Genomic DNA, 18,904 nt, shown 5'->3' on the forward strand with positions numbered 1-18,904 from the left:
TGCCGTCTGTTTCTGGTTCCCTCCCGTTAAGCCAGACTCATTACCTTCCTGCCCCACACTGGATTCCTTATTCCCCATCAGCTTCCCCAGTTTCCTTTTATTTGGGATACCATCCATATCCCAGTTCCAGCGTTAAAAGGCTTTTTCTTCACCCCCCACATTGAACCCATTACCTAGCCCAACGTATGTTTTCATTGCGGGGTTTCCTAAATATCCCTTTCCCCCGCCTCTCCTCATTGTCCCTATATAGATTAGATATATCTAATTTTCTCTCCCCACCGATCCTCATTCTGCACGTCCTCTACGGACACCAGCCACCCTGCTCTCCTACAAACCTGATGCAGACATTGCAGGACGCATTTCCTCATATCCCCCACGTCCAGAATGTTCTTCCCACCTCTTTCTGCTTCCCCACTGAGACCCATCCTTTGAAGGCCATCAGAAACCAACTTCTGTCCTATAACTGTGTTCTGTCCCATGCTCAGGCCTTTCCCAGAGTGTTCTCTTCATCAAGAGTGGCTCCTGCCCCCTCAAGCCTTATTCCTTCATTGAATATTTGTTGAGTGTCCTTGGAAAAGACACCACACTAGGGACATGAGAATGAATAAGACCGAGGATACTCCTATAGGGCACTCAGCTCAGTATTCCTCTACCCTGTGATATTTTTCGTGACTCCCACAGACTGAACTGTCAGCTCCCTCATCTGTGGATCTGAGTACCATCTTACAACGTACACCTTAGGTTTCGTATTCCTGTTGCTTCAGTCAGTGAATTAATATTCTGACATGTAACTCATTGCATGATAGTTATTTGTTGAGGTGACTATCTTTTACTAGAATGTGAATCTCTTAAAAATAGTAGCTATTTGAACAGATGAAAAGCTAAATAAAGATGAACACATGGGTGGCTGGGTGGATAAATAGATGAAAGGTTAGACCAATGGATGAATAAATGGATAGACCAATGGAGGAAAAAAAGGGGGAGGGAGGGCTAAATGATGAACACATAGATGAATAGCTGAATGGATGAACAGATGCATAGATGATGAAAAGATGAACTGGATAAATAAATGGATGGATGGATGGATGGATGGATGGACAGATGGATGGATGTGTGAAAACAAACCTATAGTTAAGAGAGACTTCAGTGGTAACCCTCCCATCCATTGTAAGAATACCTTTTAAAATAACTTTGAGAGCTAAGGTAACCTCCAGAAACATTAACAGTAAATTTAAATTAATTCAAAAGTTTTCATGTAATGATCTTTTTTATTTTTAAACTGAATTGACTAGCTATATTTTTTCTTCTTTTTCACTTTAAAAAAAATTATTTAAATCCAAGTTAGTTAACATCTAGTGTAATAATGGTTTTAGGAGTAGAATTTAGTGATTCATCACTTACATATAACACCCAGTGTCATAGGAAAGGAAGTTCTGGTTAATTGACTAATCATATCCAACAGTAGGCTAGCATGTATCTCATATGTGGATGGCCAATTCTCTAAAAATTAAAATTCATAGAATGCCTTTAGAACAACAGCTGTACTGAACAATACTCATTTGGTGATTCTGAAAACCCTTAGAATCCTTAGAGCTTCAAGGATACCAGTGAGAATCACTTAGGGATATATAAGTTGGCATAAATCATTTAAATGCCTTAAGGTGAGAGTTTTGCATTTTAACTAGGTATGTAACGTCCACCCATTCATATGTAGACCCTTGCTCTGGTGATTTGGGTTTCCGAAATTGATTTGACAACATGCAGGCCCTTCTCTGCAGCAATATCCTAAATAGGGTGTTGGGCACACATCAGCAAACATGCCGACGTTTGTCTCTCTCTCGGATACCTCATTGACACACGGATGGTGCAGGCAGAGATTCATCAGGTGTATCAGGCAGTATCTGGAAAAGTTGGAGCCCAAGGAGATGAACATGGCCGCATCGGTTTACTAAGTCAAGTTCACATGGAAGTTCCTGCCATGGAGATGAACCCGCTGAAAGTTTAAAAATTGCTCAGCTTACCTATCCTCCACCCTCCCCTTAGTCTCCAGTTACGTGGGCCCCAGGCTGGAGCACTGGTCTTACCTTGGATGAAAATTCTTTCCTCCCTCCCTCCTTTATTTCTTCCTTCCTAATTTTCATTATCGCTTTCTCTTTCCTTTCTCTGCTGCTGTCTTACATTTCACATTTGAAAGTAGTCCACGTATATTAAACCCTCATCGTCTGTATTATGTGTCTCCTACATTTCATTTGAGAAATAAAGCATACTTTATTTGACTTCGAATTTTCAGTAGCTCCAGGACTCAATAAACGTTTGGTGAATAAGAAATCAGTGTAGGGCTCCCACTACTTTAGTACATATTACAGTGTGTTGCAATTATTTGCGTATCTAAATATATATAAGAATTCTGTGTGTGATGGAAAAGAAAGAATGTCCCCATTTTTCAGATGAGGAAACTGAGGCTTCAGAACACTTAGGGACGACCCTGAGTTTGCACGGGCAATAAATGATGGACTAAAATGCAAAACTTTGGAATTTGACCCTTGTCCTTCCCACCTGGCAGTTGTACCTTTCCTGCTTATTTAAAACCCATAGAGAACAATTTCATAATTTCTGCATGTTGTAACAGATATGGGCAGGATCTTGAACCTTGTGTTGGAGGGATAACAAATTGTCTTCTTCCTCGCCTTAACCACTGAATAAAAGCAACCGTTGATTCAGACATACCAGGGGGCAAAAGCATACGTGGGTATGTGCTGCTGTCGCCATAAACACACTCTTTACCGACGCTGTATCAGTTAGCTATTGCTGTATAACATACTCCCCCAAAAGCTCAGTGGCTTGAAACAATAAGCGTTTATTATCGCTTATAAAACTATTGATCGGCTGGGTGGTCCTTCTGGGTCCACCGGGCTCTCTCGTGAGACTCTGGTCGGCTTCAGATAGGGTAGGCAGTTCTGCTCATCTTCTCTGAATGCCCTCCCAGATTTATGGGCACGTTGGCTCTAGATTGATCTCAGACGGTCTCAGCCGGACTCACTGGGCTCTCCTCCGCACGGTCTCTCATCTTCCAGCAGGTTAGCCCAGGCTTGTTCAGACGCAGTGATGACGTTCTGAGAGGGGCAGGCAGAAGTGTGCGAGATCTCTCGGAAATGGTATAATATTACTTCCACTGCATCCTGTTGGTTAAAGTGATTCACAAGCCACCCCAGAGAGGTGGGCTGTGGAGTTGTGTCCACCTCTTGATGGGAAAGGCTGCAAAGTCAATGCAAACGGGGTGAAATAGGAAGACACAGAGGATTAGGGCCACGTTTGCAGTCAAACCACCATGCAAACATGGCTCCCCTTTCCAGGCACCCCCCATCTGATGCTCCCGTTCTGCAGGGCATGTCAAAGGGTCATGCTCCCCAAGAGAAATTCCTGAGCCTCCTCAGAGCTTTCTCCAGGCTAAATGCCTCATTTCTGTTTTTAAAAACATGTTTTGGGGCACCTGGGTGGCTCAGACAGTTGAGCGTCCGACTTTGGCTCAGGTCATGATCTCACAGTCTGTGAGTTTGGGTTCCGCGTCGGGCTCTGTGCTGACAGCTCAGAGCCTGGAGCCTGCTTCAGATTCTGTGTCTCCCTGTCTCTCTGCCCCTCCCCCACTCAGGCTCTGTCTCTCTCTCTCTGTCAAAAATAAATAAACATTAAAAAAAATAAATTAAAAAAATAAAAATTAAAACAAATGTTTTAAGAGGGAAAATATAACAGTGTCACGGAGGGGTGCCTGAGTGTCTCAGTCGGTTAAGCATCCAACTTCGTCTCAGGTCATGATGTCACAGTTCATGGGTTCAAGCCCCACCTCGGGCTCTTTGCTGACAGCTCAGAGCCTGGCACCTGCTTTGGATTCTGTGTATCCCTCTTCTCTTCCCTTCCCCCACTCATGCTCATTCTCTCTCTCTCTCTCTCTCTCTCTCTCAAAAATGAATAAATGTTAAAAAGAATGAAAAAAAATGTCAAGGAGACTACAATTCGTTTTCTGAAAATTGGGTTTAGAGAACAGTAGGAATAAAAATTTTGACCATTAGAATTTATCATGATAGACATTGTTGTTTAATATTTGGAAGCACGTAATTTGCCATGATACAGGTTTATCTGGAAAGTCTTTTGAGAAATTTCTTTTTGTCATCCCCCTCCTTCCAGTCACATACTGCTTTGAAAGGCAGTCCATGGGCCTGGATCTCTGTTCATCATTTACCCTAGATGTACGGATCCTTACTCTAAGACAGTTGATTCCTGAATCTGACACTGCCCGCATTTTTACAAAGAAGTTACGGTTAAAAAAAAAAATGCACCAGTCTTTCAGATACAGGAGGGTAGGTTGAACTCAACAGAGTGAACTTCAGCTTGATATAACAAAGAACTTCCTGCCCACGAGTATGGCTTATGGGAACAGATACTGAACTCTCCTTTTTGTAAACTGGAGATAATTTAAAAAGAACATGAGTTGATGATGCCATAGGTGTGAGGGTTTACTTACTCCTGAGTAAGACACAGAGGGCGACAACCTCAGTGTCTTAAATTTCCATTAAAAAAAAATTTTTTTTAATGTTTATTTTTGAAGGAGAGAGAGACCGAGCGTGAGTGGGGGAGGGGGAGGGGAAGAGAGAGAGAGGGAGACACAGAATCGGAAGCAGGCTCCAGACTCTGAGCCATCAGCACAGAGCCCGATGCGGGGCTCAAACCCACGAACTGTGAGATCATGACCTGAGCCGAAGTTGGACGCTTAACCGACTGAGCCACCCAGGCGCCCCTTAAATTTACATTAAAAAAAAAATTTAGTGTTTATTTATTTTTGAAAGAGAGAGAGAGAGAGAGAGCACTCTCTCTGAGAGAGAGAGACAGGGGAGGGGCAGAGAGAGAGAGAGAGGGAGACACAGAGTCCGAAGCAGGCCCTAGGCTCTGAGCTGTCAGCACGGAGCCCAACGCTGGGCTGGAACTCACAAACCCCCAGATCATGACCTGAGCCGAAGTCAGACCCTTAACCGACTAAGCCATGCAGGCGCCCCTTAAATTTCCATTTCCTAATGTTCAGTTTTATGCCATCAGTTAAGACCTTCCTCTCAGCCCTCGTTGTGTGGGATGGCTCTGTCACAAGCCCAAAGCCAAGGGCACATCTGCCTCCCGCAGACAGGATTTGGTCACTGAGAGTAGCCCATTGCCATCCAGGGGAACGTGCAGAGAAGCTCCACTAATTATGAAGGAAGGTGTCTCAGAGGCACTTCGCACCTTCTCACCTGCTCGTTGTCAAAGCTCCCGCTTTTATACCTCATGCAGGAATGTTTTATTGTCCCTGGAGTTGAACTTAGGATGTTTCCTATGGTTCGTACAAGACTCTTGCCCAAAGGAAAGGATCTGTCACTTGTAACAGAGCTTTAAACTCTTGCCTTGCAAAGATGCCCACCACATGGGGCCTGCCTGGAAAGGAAGATGGCCAGGGCAGGGCTGGCCACGGCTGGCCACGGCTGGCCACGGCTGGCCACGCAGGCCAGACAGAGGAGGAAGAAAGGATTTGGAAATGAAAGGCAAAGGGGAGGCTCTCCACTCGAGAGGAGGTAAAACCTCCATATCTACAAGCGACCAGGGAGAGGAAACAGTGTTTCAAATGGTTTTAAAAATTTTATTAGTATAATATTCCACTTTAACCGGAAAGAGGTATTTGGCATTTGGTACATTATGATATTTCAGAGATTTTCTGTAAGTGCTTTGAATAACTTTAAGAAGCTGAGCTAGGCTGGTAGATCCTTGTTAAACTCCGAGAATACTATGTCCAGACTGCTTCTCTTATGACTTGCATAGTTAATATTCTGTAAAAATTCTAAGTATGCTCCCCTGCTCCGTCACTGGCACTGTGAACAGCGAGGCCATCCCTTAACACGTTGCACTTGTGGGGGGCCGGGGGGGCACATCGCCTTTCCAAGTCCCCACCCACGTGCTGCTGCCTCCCAGGTTGGAGCCCTGCAATCACAGTAGTCACTTAACAGATACTCTGGTGCCCCGCCCTCAGTCTGGTCCCAAAGGCCTGTGTCCCTGGGTGTGGGGGGGGGGGGGGGGGATCTTCCTTGTAGCCTCATTCACTAACCTCCTTTCTCTGTATTTGCGCAAACTTCGACTAGTGCTTACGTGGTTAAGTGCTGTGTTAGGTGCAGGACACGGTCTCCACCTTTAAGGAGATTCTGATCTTGAGGAATATTCACTCGCCCAACTCCGCCCACCTTTACCGTGGGACCTACTGCGCTCCACGTTTGAGCACCAAGCCCCACACCCCGAAATAATGGGAAAAGTCTGTCTTTGTTAGTCCTACATCCATCTGCCTTCAGATCCATCGGTTTACGGTTCATCTACATAATTAATTCAGCAAAATTATTTTTAAACTCAACTCTATTTTTGTGGTTTTAAGTGTGTGGGTGTGTTAGTTACAGGCTCTCCCCCATGCACAGCCACCAGATAGGTCACATCACCAACTGTGACCCATTGTTTCTGTAGTTAGCAAGGTGAAGACTCCAGATGAACGAATCCCAGACTTTAATATTCGAACAAGAATAAACAGACCGCTATGCTTCCTTTGCTACTCTGAACATAGAGAACGTTATGGGCAAAAACGCCGTCGACGGTATTTTCCTTTTTCTCTTTCTTTCTTTTTTTTGCCGTCATGGAATCTTTAGCGAAGCGTTGTTTTCATCTCTTCCTGAATCCAAGTGAAATCCACAGCTTTTGCATGTTTCCCACATTACATTTTTATTGTGTGCGTGGAAATCAATATTCTAGATACATGCACAAGTGCACACATTAAAATGAACATGACTTCATTTATTTCCATGATTAGACATTCAAATAAAAGTGCTTGGGTGTCTGTTTTCATATTCATAGGTCGAGATCCGTACATCAGAGGTATTTGTATAAGTGACACTTTTATTACGTTCATTTCATTTGCAATATGATAGTGGATCATAAATATGTTACTTTTACGCCACCAAGTCTGATTTGTGGCGCTTGGCCCTCACAAGGAGAATACTTGATATTTTATGGAGCACCTTGCGTTCCAAGAAGCGCTTTGCAGACATCAGGCCCGGCTCGCCCAGGTGTGTAAATCATACTCGTGACCCTGCGGGCGCCCCACCTGCTTTGTCAGCCTGCTGGCTCTGGCCGCGGTGGCTCGAGTGGTTCTTGAATGCCCCGCGGGCCCCGACATGGAGATGAGACCTCGGATTTCTGGAAGGAAGAGGCTCGGGTGAGCTCTTGTTGCACACAGAGCAGACTCCACATTTAGTCACATGCTCACCTTGTCCCTCACAGAACAGTTTCTGAGCCCCCACTGTGGGCCAGACACTGTTTTCGGCCCTCGGGAGACAGAGACAAAATGTGACGTTGGCCATCCAGATATTCAGACCGGGAGGGGATGGCCCTGTGCGACGGTAATCGGCCCCCACCTTGAGATAGGGGCTCCGACACAGAGGCGACGGTATGTGCCCCCACCATCCCACTGCCCGTGCCTGTGGGATGGACTGTGCCTGAAAGCCGTCGGTCAACCCTCGGATCCATCACAGGTATATTGGTGCCCGTGGCAGCCAGCATCCCTTCCGTGGGAGTGGAGGGAGAGGCCAGCCACCAACGTCACAGGCGGCCTTTGGGGCTGAGCATCAGTTGTACAGCCCGGACTCCCTAGGCTCCCACCTCCCTTCCCATCCCTCCCCTCAACTCGCTCTCCCCTTTCCCCAGCATCAGCCTCCCCATCCTGGATCAGAGCCCCTTGTCCCTACACACACACACACACACACACACACACACACACACACACGCCAGTGATACACATGCACCATCCTTCATGGCACCATGTGGCAGAACTGTGAATGTGTATGACATGACCAAATACAGTGGTTAAGAATGAGGACTCTGGGGGCGCCTAGGGGGCTCAGTCAGTGGAGCGTCCGACTTCAGCTCAGGTCGTGATCTCGCGGTCTGTGAGTTCAAGCCCCGCGTCGGGCTCTATGCTGACAGCTCGGAGCCTGGAGCCTGCTTCGGATTCTGTGTCTTCCTCTCTCTCTCTGCCCCTCTCCCGCTCATGCGCTGTCTCTCTCTCTGTCAAAAATAAATAAACATTAAAAAAAAAAAAAGAATGAGGACTCTGATGCCAGGGTGTCTGAGTTCAGATCCCCACTACATCATTTCTAAAATGCATGGCCTTGGGCAGGCTGCTTAGCTTTCTGTGCCTCAGTTGTCTCATCTGCAAAATAGGCATGATAATGATAGTGATCGGGTTGTTGTATGGCCTAATTATGAGTAGAAGGCTTTGGGGAGTGCCCCATAGCTGCTAGGGTAGCTGTAAGTAACTCTTTCAACATTGTAAGAATTCTCCAGGATGAGTCACGGTAGGTATCCTAATAGCGATGCCCTGTTCTCGTTATTATTGTTACTGTTGCTGTCGGGTGATGAATGTCTGGCTCTCACCATAGCAGGAACCATCTGTGTGGCTCCACTGTTACTTCCTCCCTGCAGCAGATGGTCCCTACTAGAGGCTCAGACCACATTTGAATGAATGAATGGCCGGAAAACGAAGAAATGAGCCCATCTGTTCATTTGGGGCCGCTCCCGTGTGGCTTCTGGAGAAGCATCACTGCCACTTGCAGCCGTGGACCTCGTGATAAAGCCCACAGATCCTCAGTGTTCGGGCCCACCATTTCCACGTGGAAGGGCCTTAAGTTCTTCTTCCTGTATGGCCAGGCCGTGTGAGCCTTGATGGTAGACTGGCCGTCCCACCTAGCAGACGTCCGTGCACCTCTGGGAGGGCGCCGCTGCCTTCAGGGAAGCTCTGAGAGGGGCTGAATCCCCCGGGCTGATGATGAAGCCAGTGTCCGTACCAGGTCCCTGGCCCCCTGCAGCACCTGTATCACCCCCTGCCCCATACTGCCCCAGGTGCTGCTGACCACGAGTCCCCCGAAACTGGACGAAGCCACCGTCCCCAAGCCCTCATGGCGTCCCATGTACTGCATCGCCTCCTTGACTCTGGTGGCTCTTGGCAGCCATCCCCATGCGTGGCCCAGATCCCACATCTGCAATCCACCGCAGTTTAAAACCATTGAGCAAAGCAGTTGTTGAAGCCATGTGTTTACGAGACACATCCACCAACTTATGAACCTTTCTGTGATTGGAGCATCGTTACCAGCGGGTCATTGCGTCTTGCTGTTGGAGAGGAGTACCCGAGAGTCCCAGTAGCCCTTCGGTCATGGAGACAGTAGGAAGGGCACTCCGCCTTGGGAGGGCAGGGAGCTGTCTGGAAGGGAGCCTATGGTGTTACACACTGGTCCCTGGCAGTCAGTCAGCTGGTAAGAGTGCTCTGAGTTTGGGCCTCAAAGCGCAGAAAATGGAGCTCTGGCTTTACAGCTTGTTATTTTTGCAAATGGCGGGTGCTGTCTGCACAACCCAACTGAGTGCCCCCACTCGGTGCCCTGTTACAGCTCACCAGGGTCCCCTTCCCACCTGACCTCACCTCTCACTTTCGGGCTTGGTACAGATGATCCGTGGGGGCAGCTCACGGAGTGCCCCCCCCCCCACCTCCCAGGTAACCTCCAGGGCTGGTTTTCCTCGCATGAGTTTTCCAGGTGATGGTCCAGGGGGCTGTGGGTGGATGGGGGACGGTGAAGCAGAATGCTGAGAAGCGCAGATCCTTCTCAAGGTCCTGCAGACTCGCCTGGGGATGTGATCATGGGTAATTAGGTGTGTGTGGTTCCTCTGTCTGCTTTTGTGTATATTCCACTGAAATCTTGGCTTGACTACTGTCAAAGAGGGTGATCTTGGGCCTCAAGCTTCTGAGAGTGTAGAAATGGAATTTTAATGCCTACCTCACCCGGTTCACGGTGGAATTCAGTGAACTAGAATTCTTGAATTGCTTAAGGCGGTGGCTCGCCCTTGCTAAGCAATCAAAAAGTGGCATTACCGTCACTGCTCTGTTGGGTGGTCACAGGTCGCCATCTTGGCTTCTGATTCTAGTCACAGCAGTTCGTGGTGTTCAGTGACTTGTGGCCTCCCTCAGGGGGCTGGGGTTTTTTTTTTCCCTATTTTAAGGTATAATTCACAGAGCGTAGCATTCATCATTTTAAAGTATGCGGTTCAGTGGTCTGTAGTATATTCACAAGGTTGTACAGCCATTCCCACTACCTAATTCCAGAACATTCACATATCCCTAAAAAGAAAATCCCGTTAGCAGTCAGTGCTGATCTTCCATGAGCCCCAGCCCTCGGCAACCACTGATCTGCCTCCTGCCTACCGGTTTGCTTTCTCTGTACGTCTCGTATAAATAGAACCACACAACACGCGGCCTTCTGTGACTGGCTTCTTTCGTGGAGCATAACGTTGTCAGGGTTCATCCACGTTGTAACGTGGGTCTGTACTTCACTCCTTCGTGGCCAAAGATATTCCGCCGTGTGGATGCGCCACGGCCGTTTATCCATTCGTCAGGTGATGGACACGTGGGTTGTTTCCACCGCGGGGCTGTTTACGGGAAGGGCTGCTGTGAACACTGGTGTACAGGTTTTGCATGAACGCTTATTTTCTGTTCCCTTGGGTGGACCCAGGAATGGGATTGCTGGATCGTGTGGCAACTCTTTAGCTTCTCCAGGGACTGCCAGACTGCTTCCTTAGAGCTCTGTTTTGGAAGGACCCTCACTGCTCACGTAGGGCTCCTGTGTTAGCAAATGACGAGGGTCACGGGCAGGGGTCAGGAAAGCCCGCTCACCTGCATGGAGAGCCCGTGGTGCTCACACACAAGGCGTCAGGCCCCAGCCTCCCCTCGCAGACCCAGACTCCGTCCTTGAGGAGCGTCGTGGGGGCGTCTCGGCTGCCGTGCGCTACCCCCTTCCTCAAGGTCCCTCCTTTGCTGACCGTATCCTTTGCTTTCTAACTGCTTTAAACCATATGCTGTCCTCCTCCCCCTGCGTCCCACACCTGCTAGGAATGGTCTGGGCACTTGGCCAGTCTACACGGAAAAGTAATACATTTGAGGCTGAGTTACTTCACACTGTCGTTACCACTCACCTTAATCTGGAAATGTGCTGAGCCAAAGAACAGTGTCATTTCAGAGTCCTGGGGGAGGAAAATCCTCTGGAGAGGTATTGTTTTCTCCTCAAACGTGTCCGCTCCCTTAAGAGCGAGTGAGTCCAAGCGAAGAGAGAACTTGTCAACTGTGTAAACATTCTTCAGTCTCTCTGACACTCAGTTTCTTCATCTGTAAGATGAGTTTAAAATCACCTCCCCGATCAGGGGATTAAGTGAGATGCTGCGGACACGGCTCCCAGTACAATGCTTAAGATGCTCGAGAAATGTGAATATTCGCCCCGGCTGCCCTCCCTCCAGGTCAGGAGTAAGTGACTTATACAGACACTGGGATCCTTCAGTACTGTTCACGCACTCCCTCCCCATCCCCATCTGTTTCCTTCCGCCTTGCTGCGCTCCCCGGCTCCCCAGGCCTTCATTTCAGTCTGCCCCATATGGGGCCTCGGGATCCTCACCGTGTAGACCCAGGGAGCTGCCAGTTCTCAGATCACCCCGGGTGCTCTCAGGGAGGCAACACAAGCCAAATCCTCTTAGGGCAGATCGGATTATGACCTGGGTCATTTTGCAGCACAGATTCGCAGGTCATGGCGGTGGCATACACGGCCAGGTGGTGTCCAGCCTGGCCACCCCCAGGTCCCCGGGGAATGGGGACGCCCCGGAGGGGCTTGCGCGGTCTGGTTTCACCTGTTGGCCTCCCTGGGTTGCGGTTCCCTTCGCCGGGAGATCCTAGCCCGAGGCCAGAGCTTTGCGTGACCCTCGGGTTTGAAGTCATCTGAGAGCTCTGTGCTGCGAGGGGAAGCGTGGGTTTCCACAGCCCCGGGTCCTGGGACTCGACTCATCCTGGCGTCACGCTCAGCTGCGAAAGTGCTGAGGCAAAGACCGCACCTGCCGAGGGGTCAGTGGGCCAGACAAGGTGTAGAGTGGAGCGGCTGTAGATGAATAAGCAAATGAGGGGACCAATCGTTTTTCAGGCCAGGGGCCCACAACGCATAGATTATTGTTTTAAAATAACTTTTTTTAACAATAAGTGATCATAAACATTTTATTTAAATGTTATATATGGTGTATACAGTGTGTAATACGTTAATACAGTATTTGCAAATAATCATACAAGATTATGAGATGAATACCAGAAGTCTAGGAAGCAGAAAAGCACGAAGGGACAAAAATCACCATCCCATCACCTTTGAGATGAATCTCTTCAAAAGGGTCCGTTCATTCAGGAAACTAAAAGACAATAACAACAACAAAAACAAACCAGAAGGCTTGGCTAGGAATCACGAATCATGATGCAACAAGGCTTTTTGTTCAGCAACGTGCCTCCCGGGCCTGAGTGGTTCCCTCGGAGCCTCTGGAACTGGGTGGGAGGGAATGGGGAGGCAGTTGGAAAAATCCATCTTTTGAGGACTGGTCCACATAGAAAGTTCTGTCCAAACAAACTGAGGCTCTCAGCCTTTTGGGCGACCCTTAAAGTAACTCTTTAAGAATTACTTGGCAGGTGCGCACGCAGACAAACCTTCCTCTCTGCCTGGCCCTTCTGGCCGCCAAGCCTCTCTTCTTGGGAGATGTGTTCATGGCACCTTTTCCCACTGTTCCTGTTCCAAGTGTCAAGTGAGTCCAGGCAGCGTCGGGAGATGGAAGCTTGCAGCACAGGCCCGGCCGTTAATGACCCCTGGTTTGCCTTCTCTCTCATTTCCAGCTGTCAGGAATGATAGGAACAAGAAAAAGAAGGAGCCTTCGAAGCAGGAATGCACGGAAAGCTATGAGATGACGGCTGAGCTGGACGATCTCACAGAGAAGATCCGAAAAGCTCACCAGGAAACCTTCCCGTCACTCTGCCAGCTGGGTAAATACACCACGGTAAGAGACGCTTCGCCCGAGGCTGCTGGGAGGGTAGGTGCAGGCCCTTGCATGCGTGTTGGCTCCCTCCTTCCCTCTCCCCTTGCCCTGGAGGGCACGTCCACCCAGATTCAGCCCAGACCATGTAGGTGGACGGCGTGGGGCTACGCAGTGGCCGCCTCCCTTCGTGTGGTGGCCTTGGCACAGTCACTGAGAAGGCTGGGTGTTTCCTCCCATCCAGTCCCACAAGCATGCGTGCGCCCAGGAAACACAGACTGAGCACTTACTGTGTGCAGGCCGTGTGCAAGGCACTGGCGACATGAATGACCAAGATAAGGTCGCTCCTCGAGGGGACACACAGCCTGGTGAAGGAGACAAGGGAAACCGGTGAGGTGTTGCAGCCGTCATGACAGACGCCTGTACAGAGCCCGGGGGGGGGGGGGGCACATAGAGGGGACACGGGGCCGTCTTTTAAAAACCTACCTCCAGCTGTGAAGTCCAACCAACGTTATGGGGCCCTCCCCTGGGCCGCGGTCTGGCTTGAGAGAGGGTGTCAGCCCCCTAAGCCAGGGCTGGGGAAAGCACAGGCGTGACTCCTCCCCGGGGAGGCGGGAGCACCCGCTGCGCTCCCAGAGCTGTGCCAGAAATGGCTCTCACTGCGCGTAGACATGAGGACAAGGCAGGAGGGGCAGGATGTGGGATCAAGGGTGGGTGACGTATATTGACGGGTCTGGGATATGTCACTGAAGACCCATGAGCTACTTCCATTTTTTAAAGCTGGTTTTTGCATGTATTATGTTCACTGAGACCAATTCCCAGTGCATGGCACGTAATAGGCACTCAGTAAGTTGTTGAGTGAATGAGTGAACGAATGAATGAATATAACTAGAATGCTGTTCTGGCCTCCTTAACTAGCTTACGTTGCTTGCCTAAGATGCTGGTAAATGTATCTTTTAGAAATCCAATTATCTGCGGCACCTGGGCGGCCCAGTCGGGGAAGAGGCCGACTTTGGATTCTGGTTCAGGTCATGATCTCACGGTTGTGAGTTCGAGCCCCACATCGGGCTCGGTGCTGACAGTGTGGAGTCTGCTTGGGATTCTCTCTTTTCCTCTCTCTCTGCCTCTCCGCCCACCTGAAAAATCAAGAAACATTCAAAGAAACTTTTTTAAACCCAGTTATAGCCTTTGCCGGTTGGGTGACTGGCACGCCGGGAAGAGAAGAGCGTGAAAGGTCCCGAACGTAAAGAGGAAACGGTGATGCAGAAAGACCAGGAACAGTGAGCGCAGGGGCTGCGAAGCCGCTTTGGGGAGTTTGCGGGCGTGCCTTTGAGGGTGCCGTCACCGCTTTTCCTGTAAAACGGGAATGGTAACCGGAAGCAGGCGCAGAGGGTTTGCCATGAGATCAGTCCGAGAACGCGTCGGGCGGCTTCTCGGGCACGCGCGCGGCTGGCCGGCGGGTGGCCACAGTTCGGCCGGGCCACACCGAAGTCTGGCTCAGGGGGCGCCGGACGGACCCAGAGCGGTGCTCCCCAGACCTCAGCGTGCTCACTTCTGAGGCACCTGGCTGTCTTGCTGACGGGCAGGTTCCGATCCAACAGGTTCAGCGTCGCGATGGGGGCCGCGGGGGCGTTTCAGGCGCGGCTGCAGACCACACTCTGCCTGGCAGAGGCCGTGAGCCAGACTCTGAGTAGCAAGACCCAGGAGGACTCGGGGGCCCACCCAGGCCCTTGGTGTCAAGGAGGAGAGACGTTTGGTGTGCTTCACCCACGGATGCGTAAAGCCGTTGACCTGCCCTCCCGGGCCCAGGGAAGGGCCTGATTCAGCGGACAGGCCCCCACCGAGCTTGGGGAATGGCATCCTAGCCCAGAGCAGACCCAGTGCAGGACAAGGCTGGACGCCATAAAGGAGCTTTTCTTTTAAACCGAGAGGCAGGGGCGCCTGGGTGGCGCAGTCGGTTAAGTGGCCGACTTCAGCTCAGGTCACCATCTCGCGGTCCGTGAGTTCGAGCCCCGCGTCGGGCTCTGGGCTGATGGCTCAGAGCCTGGAGCCTGTTTCCGATTCTGTGTCTCCCTCTCTCTCTGCCCCTCCCCTGTTCATGCTCTGTCTCTCTCTGTCCCAAAAATAAATAAACGTTGAAAAAAAAAATAAACCGAGAGGCAAAGTAGGCCCGTGGACGAAGAGGTGGCACAGGGTGACTCATCAAGAGCAAGGACGCTCGAACCAGATGAACGTGGCTTCACTCCTGCTCAGCCACCGATCGGCCATGCGACTATGTGCAAGTTATTAACTTCTCTCGGCCTCATTTTTCCCTTCTGTGGAATGGGGATGATATAAAATGGTTAGAAAAATTCAGTAATTCCTGAAAAGCTTCAGCAATAGGACCCGTAAAAAAGCAGTGATGTGGCAGAAGCCACAGCCACTACGTATCCATTCGCTGTGTGTGAACTGATGCTCCGGGCACCTGGTCCCATGCCAGGTGTTTCTGGCACTACGGAGAAGCAAGGTGATTCATTACCGGTGCCAAGGAGAGTATCACCTATTCCTTTTAGAAATACTTCCAGGCACTGTCTGGGGCTTAGTATCAAGGTGCACGCATCCTGACCTCAGCAGCCAGGAAATCAACTGAGGATGGGCCCAGGGAAAGGACAGAAGGAGGTGAGGGGAAGGGCAAGACTAAATTGGGAGTGACCGGGAAGTGAGAAAGAAATAGCCTTGCAGAACCTTGAACGCTCAGGAATTTGTATTTTAGTTTGTAAATAATGGAAAAGAATAGACATTTGTCATCAGGAGCCTTTATTGTTATCGCCATTATTACTACGGCTAATATTTATTGAGCATTTACTATGTACCAGGGACCATGGTAAATAAATATTAAATCTTTGACTCATTATGGGGACATTGTGAAGTGGGTATGTTTGCTTCCATATTGCAGATGAGTAAACTGAGATGAGAAAGCTAATTTACTTCCCCCCGGGTCTCATGGCCAATAAGTGGGACTTGACTGTGAACAGCCTGAGTCCAGGGACAGCCCTTTTAACCATGCCATACACAGGATATATGAAGAGGGCGGATGGCAAGGTAGAATGGAAGGAGGAACCACTGGGCATCTAGGTGAGAGGGGGTACCTGTTCTCAAGGAATAAATACACCGCGAACTCCGGAAAAGACAGAGTAAAAGAGAACAGTCAAAGTAGGGAGGGCTTTCTGGAAGTGGAGACGTTGGAGCCAGGTCATGAGGTGAGAGACATTTTCTGACAATATCCGGGATCATTTGCTACGATATTAGGGGTCTCTCCCTTCTGGCCCAGGCGGGATCCCTTAGTGTGGTCTAGGCCGTCCCCCAGGCCCTGACTCACCTGGTAACCCGATGAAATGGCGTCCACTCTACTCTCGGGGAAGGCTGGGCAAACACAAGGTGTAGCATTGCCTCTGCCTAGAACACATGCCCTGGTGTGGCCTGGCTTCCTAAAGGGCCTGGGACCAAAATGCTCCTTCAGGACAGACCTCCCTCTGAGAGTCGGCATAGCTCCTTCCCACCCCAAAAGCCAGCCCAGGATTCTGGTCGGCCTCGGCCTCTACAACCTTCCCTTCCCCCGGGCCTCCCTCCAAACCCGGTAGCCTCTCCTTTTGGATTCTCTTTACACCACAGGTCTGGTTCTCCCTGTGTCCAGGCTAGTGAGGCTGCCTGCCCAGCCTTCCCAGAGAGCGCAGCAAGGGCTGGCAGGGCCCCAGCCCTGTCCCAGGGCTCACACTGCAAGCGTGACCCTCCCTGAAGGCTTGCTCTGGCTGCCGGAGCTGCTTGGCTCACGTGGGGCACTAATGCCCCACCCAAGAACAAGTAGAAGCTGGTGGGTGAAGCCGTAGCTTCCTTGCCCCTGGGGAGGAGACCCCTTAGGTATTCTCTAAACCATTTCCCAGGGCTTCCCAGCAAGAGGAGCCCACGTGCCCACAGGGATGGTCTTCCTGGACCTCTTTCCCCTCACCCCCCCCCCCCCCCAGTGCTTCCTGAGACCTTTTCCCAGTAAGCTGCTTGCGTTCAGATCCTAGTCTCGGGGTCCGCTTTTGAAAGGCCCAAGGCAGGGGGCTTCCCTGACGGCCTCCAGGACCCCTCCCCATCCGTCTCTCTTTGGTGAGACACCGTCCGTTCCCATCATCCTAAGCACTTTGTGGGGACTTTCTACACCTCTTTTGGATCCAACAGGGAAAGTGGAAATACACCTGTTTTCCCTCTCCGAGGGAACTTAACCACACGTAGGGCAGCCGACCTCCTTCCAGAAGCACGCTGCCCATTTGTGGAATCAAGTCTGCTCGGATACAGCCTCTCATCTGGCTTTTCTCTTTATTTCTACTCTGTACACAGATCTAGCTCAGTTTTTATTGTAAGCAGCTTCAGATCCTTTCTGGAAGTAGGTGGGGATATAAATAAATAACAGCAGCCATAACACATTCTCAGCAAGCTCTTAGTTCCGAGTTGAGCTTTTTTTTTTTTTTTATAAAGAGCTTTTTTTAGACAGGCAGTTGCTTCCACTGCGAGGAAACTTCCTGCCATCTTCACTAGCCTGGCATCCCTGTCAGATGCCTTTGGAATAAGTGGGCAGAGAGGAATTAAAAAGGCAGCTAGCCACCCACCGACAGACCTTTGAAAGAGTAGTTCCTTTTTCTTCTCGAATTAGGGTAGATTTGGGACAAATGGTCAGGCCCAAGGAGGCAGCGGAAATGGGTGGGGAGGCAGGAACATATGTCCCCCCACCCCGCCCTCCACACCCGGCCCGGGCAGGGCTCTGACCTCCAAGCTTCAGAACTAGTCTCCTTGGGAAGATTCCTAACCAGTGACCACCCCTCCAAAAACCAGGAGGAGCGAGAGGGGGATCCCAAGGGAAAGGTGGAAAACAGGGCAGGGCTATTTATAGAGGAGTCTCCAAAACAGAATGAAGAAGCAAACCAGAGGAAGCATCCTAGCTCTGAGGAGATTCCCTCTGTTTCCATAGGTCCAACTCCAGCAACTGTGTCATTTGGGTTTTTGGGCTTCGTAGACCTACGGTCTTGCCTGTGCATGATCCACCAGAGGAGCCTCGGCCCCCTCCTCTGCAGAATTGGATTTGCACGGTGCCCGCCTCACGGGATTGCTGGGAAGGCTAGTGAAACAGCTGCTCCAGAGCACCCAGTGCAGGTTCTGGCGGAGAGAGGTGCGAAATGGGCATGTCTCCTCTGGATCGGGTGATGAACGCCATGTGGAAATAAGCTGCCCTCCGCGGGGCTCGTGAGGTTGAGCTGTGGAGATCTAAGGAGCCCTTAATCGACTCAGAAAAGTGGCCACTAACCGAAACATTAAACAAAGCTCCAAAAGACTCCCCAGGAAACGAGTGCTTTAGAAAAGGAAGGGTATTGTAAGCGGTTCCGGCCATTTGCAGACTTGGCCTTCATTCTAGAAAACTAACCCTGGGATCAGCCCAAGAAGCAGGACCTGACGCTCAGGAGATCAGCCTCCCCCCCCCCACCACCAAGAGAGATGCATGGTGGGGGCAGTGGGGGGAGATGGGGGCATCTCGAGGCCCGAGTTCTAATCTCCACTCTGCCACCTCCCAGTTGTCTGACCTTGAACGAGCTCTTATCTTTTGTGAGCCTGTTTTCTGCCAGTAAACATACCTGCCCTGTCTGTATCACGTACACCGTGCTTTCATTTTCTGACACACATTGACTGTATCCCTACTGTATTCGTCTCCTAGGGCCTCCATTACAAAGTACCACAAACTGGGTGGCTTAAGCCAACAGAAATTTATTGTCTCACAGCTCTGGAAGCTGGAAGTCCAATATTAAGATGTCAGAAGGGCCATGCTCTCTCTGGCGGCTCTAGGGAAGAATCCTTCCTTGCCTCTTACAGCTTCTGCTGTTGAGGGCAATCCTTGGCACTCCTCGGCTTGTAGAAGCATTACTCCAATCCTCTGTCTTCACGTCCGTGCACATCTATCTCTGTCCGC

The 18,904-nt window shown here is 50.3% G+C and overlaps 1 protein-coding gene across 12 annotated transcripts in view; it reads left to right on the plus strand.

Annotated features, from left to right (window-relative positions):
• Positions 1 to 18,904, plus strand: part of RARB (retinoic acid receptor beta) — a 747,871-nt gene that overhangs the window by 706,544 nt on the left and 22,423 nt on the right. For all 12 annotated transcript variants that reach the window (XR_008298027.1, XM_053221534.1, XM_027040933.2 and 9 more), the window contains one exon: positions 12,788 to 12,948. Coding sequence is in view for 11 of the 12 variants with exons in the window: in XM_053221534.1 (XP_053077509.1) it covers positions 12,788 to 12,948 (161 nt within the window). In the remaining variant the exon portion in view is untranslated. The remainder of the gene's footprint in view (positions 1 to 12,787; positions 12,949 to 18,904) is intronic.

Source organism: Acinonyx jubatus, chromosome C2 (genome assembly GCF_027475565.1).
Source record: "Acinonyx jubatus isolate Ajub_Pintada_27869175 chromosome C2, VMU_Ajub_asm_v1.0, whole genome shotgun sequence".
Lineage (NCBI taxonomy): Eukaryota > Metazoa > Chordata > Mammalia > Carnivora > Felidae > Acinonyx > Acinonyx jubatus.